The following is a 6431-nucleotide window of genomic DNA, read 5'->3' as shown; positions in this document are numbered from 1 at the left end:
AGGGAACTAAATGTAATGTCTTCACATTTTCAGATGACACAAAAGTGGGTGCGAGGGTGAGTTGTGAGGAGGATGCAGAGACGCTTCAGGGTGATTTGGACAAGTTGAGCGTGTGGGTTAAAGCATGGCAGCTGCAGTAAAATGTGGGTAAATGTGAGGTTCTCCACTTTGGTAGCAAAAACAGAAATGCAGATTATTATCTGAACGGCTATTAACTGAGAGAGGGGATTATGCAACGAGACCTGGGTGTTCTCATGCACCAGTCGCTGAAGGTAAGCATGCAGGTGCAACAGGCGGTAAAACAAAGTGGTATGTCAGAGCGAATGGATTCGAATACAGAGGCAGCGGTGTCTTGCTGCAAGTGTACAGTGCCTTGATGAGGTCACACCTGGAATATTGTGTGCAATTTTGGTCTCCTTATCTGAGGAAAGATGTTCTTGCTATAGAGGGAATGCAGCGAAGATTGTGTCGGTTCGGATTATATTCGCTGGAGTTCTGAAGAGTGAGTGTGGATCTCCTAGAAACCTATAACATTCTAACAGGACTTGACAATGATGATTCAGGAAGGATGTTCCCGATGGTGGTTAAGTCCAGAACCCGGGGTCGTAGCCAAAGGATTAGGGGTAAACCATTCAGGAGTGAGATGAGGAGAATTTTCGGCAGCCAGAGAGTGGTGAGCCTGTGGAATTCGCTACAACTGAAAGCAGTTGAGGTCAAAACATTGTATGTTTTCAGGAAGGAGTTAGTTATAGCTCTTGGGTCTAAAGGGATCAAAAGTTATGGGTCGAAAGCGGGAACAGGTTACTCAGTTGGACGATCAGCCATGATCATAATGAATGGCGCTGCAGGCTCGACGTGCCGAATGTCCTACTGCTGCTCCTATTTTCTATGGTTCGATGTTTCTATGTCAGTGAGGCCTGGACAATGTATGTCAGCCAAGTGCGAGTCTCAGCTCATTCCATCTTCTCTGCCTCTGGAGAATCCTCGGCACCATTTGGCAAGAATACAACCTGTCCTCGAGGCGGCCAACACCCATAGCATATACACCCTACTGAGCCAGCGGCCCTGTGAGCCGCATGGAAGATGGCAGGATCCCCGAGGATGCATTGTACAGCGAGCTCGTCACGGGTATCAGATCCATTGGCCGTCCATGTCTCCACTTTAAACATGTCTGCAAACACGACATGAAGTCCTGTGACAATGACCACACGTCTTGGGAATCAGTTGCCAGTGATCGCCAGAAGTTGCGGATTGCCATAAAGGTGGAGCTAAAGACTGGCTAGTCGAAGAGACTTAGTAGTTGGCAGGAAAAAAAGGCAGAAGTGCAAGGAGAGAGCCAAATGTCTAACAGCCCCAGCTAACAATTGTATCTGCAGCGCCTGTGGAAGAGTCTATCACTCTCGAAGTAGCCTTTTGTAGCCTATCCAGGCGCTGCTCCACAAATTAATGACCACCTCCATGAACTTCCCATTTGTCTCTCGAGACAAGGAGGTCGAGTTGTGCAAAGGAAACCCGAACCAAGTCGTAATGTCAGACATAGAAGCCCGACCCGACCCAACCCAAACACAACACATGCTGACGGATCCCTTCAGGAACAGGTCCGGGACCAGGCCTTTACCCATGTACTGATGCAAAGGCCTACCCCCCCGTCCCGACTACGACGGGTCCCGACGACATGTGTCGGGTTCGGTTCGGGTCTGGAATTCGGGCTCGCGTCGGATTTCCTTTTCACACCTGCACAAGGAAGCCGAAGAAGAAGAAGATTGATGGGTCTCAGAGCCACCCGTCGTCTCGCCCTACCGCCACTCCACCCATCGCCCCCTGGGAAAATCACTGTATACTCCCTTCCAGCCTCGACGACAAACGTTCACCACTTCTCTCTGATTTCTGGCCCTGAGTCAATGTCACATCCGCACTATCGCTGTCCCTTGAATCAACGGGTTTCAGTTAATATAGCGAGTCTATTAAATGATACTTGTCCACCATACCATTTTCTTAAATGCATACACATAACAACAGCCATACTATTCTCATCAACCCTCTCTGTCACTTCATCAAAGACCTCCACAATCTTAGAGATAATTTCCCAGTAATATATCGGTGATGCTAGTCATTTATTAATCCATTTATTTTCCCAATATTTTACCCAAGTTTATGCCTCTAGAAATGTTCCTGCCAACAATGTTTGATTTACTAGTCTGTACTCCTTTAAAAAAATCGGTGCACAACATTTCCATCCCTACAGTCTTCTGGCAGCAATACTATATTCCAAGGGGATTGATAGATTCTCGCCACTGCCTCGAATGTTTCCAACTTTCCTTCCCTCAACAATCCTCATACATCCCGTCTGAGCCCGGTCGATGATCAGATTTATTTTGGTTCAGCACTGTTGATTTGAAAGGGGTTAACTGAACCTGTTTGTTCATTGACTGTTATTAACGACAGTCTCTATGGATCCTAATTGTATCTCTCGGTGTTTCCCTCCTCTATTAATATGGCACTTTTTTCAATCCATTAGCCAATGTATCAGCGGAGCATCAAGCCTGCTAGTGACAGATTTCAGTGACTCCAGAGCGAGAGATAGAGGATATATTGAAATTTGACTATAATAGTTTGGAATGTTACAACAAGAAGTCATAATCTGAAAATATTAGATTGGAAAGTTGCAATAATGGATCAGAATCTGAGAGGAATATATTGGAATGTTACTACAATGGACCAGAATCTGAGAGGAATATATTGGAATGTTACTACAATGGATCAGAATCTGAGAATGGTAGATTGGAAAGTTACAATAATGGGCAGGAGCATCTCCTCGTATGTTAACTATCTTTCTGCAAATTATGATTCCTTCTCATTAGAACTTCGGATCCTTTTTGTACTAATCATTTTTCAATACATTTACTATCCAATCCTCGCTATTGTTGGTGTCCCTGGTGAGTCACAGATCGAGCTCATAATTCTATGCGCCATATTTAACTGCATTGATGTTGTTTTGCCATTTATTCTGCCATCCTTGTTGCTGCTGTTGTCCCTTGTAAACATCTATCTCCAGCTATTAGATATCACTGTAATATGGCTCGCATTTAAACATTGGAGCGCCAAAGTCAGGATCTTTGGGCTCCACCATAAGCCTTGTTCCCTGTCCAATGACTCAATTCCCCTCCCAGGTCAATGTCTGAGGCTAATCCAACTTGTTTAAAATCTCTGAATTCTGATTGACCCTGAATTCAGTTCCAAACACATATCCTCTCCATTACCAAACCTGTCTATTAACAGCTCCATAATATCACATTCTGGTCCCTGCCTCAGCCCGTCTGCTGCATAAATCTTCACCTTTGTTAAATCCAGACTTGGCTATTACAACGCTATCATGACCAGGTCTAGAATAGCCTGCTCTCTGGTTGGCTCATGGACAAGCTGCTCTTCGAAATTATCCCACATGCACTCTACATGCTCATCTCCCGGGCTGCCTTTGCCAATCTGATTCCTCCAAACTATATGGAGATTAAATTCTACCGTGATTATTGCTGTACCTTTCACACAAGCCCTATTATTTCTTTCTGTATGCTCTGTCGTGCAGTGTGTCTACACTTAGACGTCCTACAAACTACTCCCACAAGTGACTTCTCACCTTTGCTTTTCCTTATCTTTGCCCAAACTGATTCACAGTTTGGCCTTCGGAACTAAGGTCAATTCTCACTATTGTACCAATCATCCTTAATTAACAGATCTATCCCACCACTTTTTTGTAGCTTTCTGTCCCTCCGAAATGACGAGTACCCTTGAATATTCAGGTCCCATACTTGCATACATCCCTCTAGTCCCGAAAACAGCCATTTACTCACTCCCAATTCCATCTGAAACCTGTTTTTATTAACTCTATGTTTGAGCTCACTCACCATCCCTAATTTAAACTTGCCCTCTCGCAGAAAGGCCTGTAACAGGTAAAACAATTAGATCTGTCACTGAATGCATGGACTAGTGTACACATTTTGCCCGAAACCATTGTTATTACTCCCGACCTTACATAAAACTTCTGATAATTTCCCTTGTTTCCTGTTAATTTAGTGGCGACTGTGATTGTTTGTTTCATTCATTTTCTTGTGTCTCAGTCAGTCCAACATTTAAATTCCTATCCAAGAGTGAAGTACTGGAAATACTCAGCAGGTCTGGCAGCAACTTTGGAGGGTGAAACAGAGTTAATATTTAAGGTCAATGAACCTGCTCAGAACCAGGAGTAATTGGACGTGGAACAGCTTTTACACCAGCCAGGGAAAGGAGGGAAGGAAGACTTAGGATCGACATTGAGCTCAACAATTTCAGTGTCATACCTTATGTCACATAATCTCTCCTGCTTCTCATCGTGTCACAGACCTTCCTGTTTATTTTTTTCAGGTGCAATCATTACAATGCATCAATGGAGAGAGTATCATGTTTAACATTCTCAATATGTACTCAATCAAACGATTAACTTGGCACTCAGCCTGTTGTCTAATTTCCCTGTTTACTTCCCTTCCTCACAGTTAACCTAGTGACAATTATGATCCTGTCACGGGGCAAGTGTGGTCTCTCCGAATGTGTCACTCGCTACCTGGTGGCCATGGCAGTAGCAGATCTCCTGGTTGTTATCATCGACCTGATATTGAGGCAGATTCCAATTCTTTATCGGGAACAGTTTCTTTTCTTGCAGTCTATCGACGTTTGCAATATCCACGCCGTTCTGCTGTTTGCAGCCACTGACTGTTCTGTCTGGTTCACCGTTTCTTTTACCTTCGATCGATTTGTGGCCATTTGTTGCCAGAAGTTGAAAAGTAAATATTGTACGGAAAGAACGGCGACGGTAGTCCTGGGAACAATAACTTTGCTGAGCTCTTTGAAAAACATCACCTGGTATTTTATGTTGACAGGTCGTTATGTGCTGTTCAACAATCCATGGTTTTGTTTGGTAATGATGAATGTTTGGTTATCTCCGGTCTGGGTAGGAATTGAGTTCCTCCATTACATTGTAACCCCGTGTGTCCCATTTGTTGTGATTCTGCTGCTCAACGCTTTCACTGTCAGGCACATTTTAGTGAGCAGCAGAGGGCGCAAGAGGCTCCGGGCTTGTAGCAATGGGGAGAATCCCAGGGACCCAGAAATGGAGAGCCGCAGAAAATCCATCATCTTATTGTTAGTTATCTCAGCGAATTTCATACTCTTATGGGCAATGTTTACGGTGAGTCTGCTAGCTCTCCGAATGCTGTATTTGGGGTATTATTCTGCAGATCTACCTGATTTTGTAATGGAAATGGCTTTCATGTTGCAGCTACTGAGTTGCTGCACAAACACTTGTATTTATGCTGTGACCCAGGCCAAGTTCAGAAAGCAATTGAAAAATATGCTGCAATATCCCTTTACTCGAATGAATAAATTGATTCATTGATGAGAAGAACTGAATCACTGACTATTTTCAGCATTTCCGCATTTTATTTCACAGTTCCAACATCCGAGAGATGGGGCCTGTCGATGTGGTGACAGAGCATGGTGGAGGGAGTCTGTCACTATAAAGGCAGAGTGGGCAAGGTTACTGTCACCACAGTGATTGAGCGGTGGCAAGTCCCTGCTGCCATGATGAAATAACGGGGCCTGTTACCATGGTGATGATGGGATGGAAGTATGGGGGCAGAGAATGTTGCCCATACTGGTGCAGAGATTGGGGCAGGCCTGGTTATCATAATGAAGACACAATGGAGAGGGGGCGGGGCCTGGCATCCAGCCATTTGAGCAGAATGCGAGACAGGCCAGAGTTTTAACTCTCCAGAATGAGCGGGCTGGAGGTGGTGATATGGTGTAGAACTGTGTGCAAGGCTGGTGGTGCTGTTCCCGTCACCATCCCACCCACGCTATAATGTTATGAGCAGCGATGGAAGTGACAAACCGCCCGCTCTCACCAGGCCAATTGAGACCCTTTGGTGACCAATTATTTAAGGGTCCCCTTCTACAGCTGCTGCTAAAATTCAGCACCTTAACCTCTAGATGCTGATCGGTAAAACCTGGCAGTCACCTTGTGACCCAGGGGGACCGACCTGATCATGTGCCCTGTGCCACACAGAAGGCTCCCCAGCAGCGTAAGCTACCTGCCACTGGAGGAATTAAGTGGACTAAAAGGGGTCATGGAATATCTTTAGCAAACAGGGATAAGGAAAATCCCAAAGCCTTTTAATCAAATATAAGGAGCAAGAGGGTAACTCGAGAAAGGATTGGCCCACTCAAGGACAAAGGAGGAAAGTTATGCGTGGAGTCAGAGAAAATGGGTGAGATTCTAAACGAGTACTTTGCATCGGTATTCATCGAGGAGAGGGACATGACGGATGCAGAGGTTAGGGACAGATGTTTGATTACCCTAGGCCAAGTCGGCATAAGGAGGGAGGAAGTGTTGGGTATTCCAA

The 6431-nt window shown here is 45.0% G+C and overlaps 1 protein-coding gene across 1 annotated transcript; it reads left to right on the top strand.

Moving 5' to 3' along the window:
* The first annotated feature begins 1184 nt into the window (after positions 1-1184).
* On the top strand, positions 1185-5425 carry LOC137359341 (probable G-protein coupled receptor 139). The gene is made up of 3 exons (XM_068025362.1): positions 1185-1278; positions 2862-2936; positions 4527-5425. Exons 1-3 carry the CDS (start codon positions 1185-1187, stop codon positions 5423-5425), a joined length of 1068 nt encoding a protein of 355 aa, XP_067881463.1.
* The last annotated feature ends 1006 nt before the right edge of the window (positions 5426-6431 follow it).

This window comes from Heterodontus francisci, unplaced genomic scaffold (genome assembly GCF_036365525.1).
Source record: "Heterodontus francisci isolate sHetFra1 unplaced genomic scaffold, sHetFra1.hap1 HAP1_SCAFFOLD_49_1, whole genome shotgun sequence".
Lineage (NCBI taxonomy): Eukaryota > Metazoa > Chordata > Chondrichthyes > Heterodontiformes > Heterodontidae > Heterodontus > Heterodontus francisci.
The sequence above is the reverse complement of the archived record's forward strand: the minus strand, read 5'-3'. Positions and strand labels throughout refer to the sequence as shown.

What these genes read in the sequence shown, in the direction of transcription:
- LOC137359341 (XM_068025362.1), top strand. Translation starts at nt 1,185, where the DNA reads ATGAAGTCCTGTGACAATGACCACACGTCTTGGGAATCAGTTGCCAGT. An exon ending in AAAGGTGGAGCTAAAGACTG is followed by an intron (nt 1,279 to 2,861) that starts GCTAGTCGAAGA and finishes CCTTCTCATTAG; the next exon opens with AACTTCGGATCCTTTTTGTA. An exon ending in CGCTATTGTTGGTGTCCCTG is followed by an intron (nt 2,937 to 4,526) that starts GTGAGTCACAGA and finishes CCTTCCTCACAG; the next exon opens with TTAACCTAGTGACAATTATG.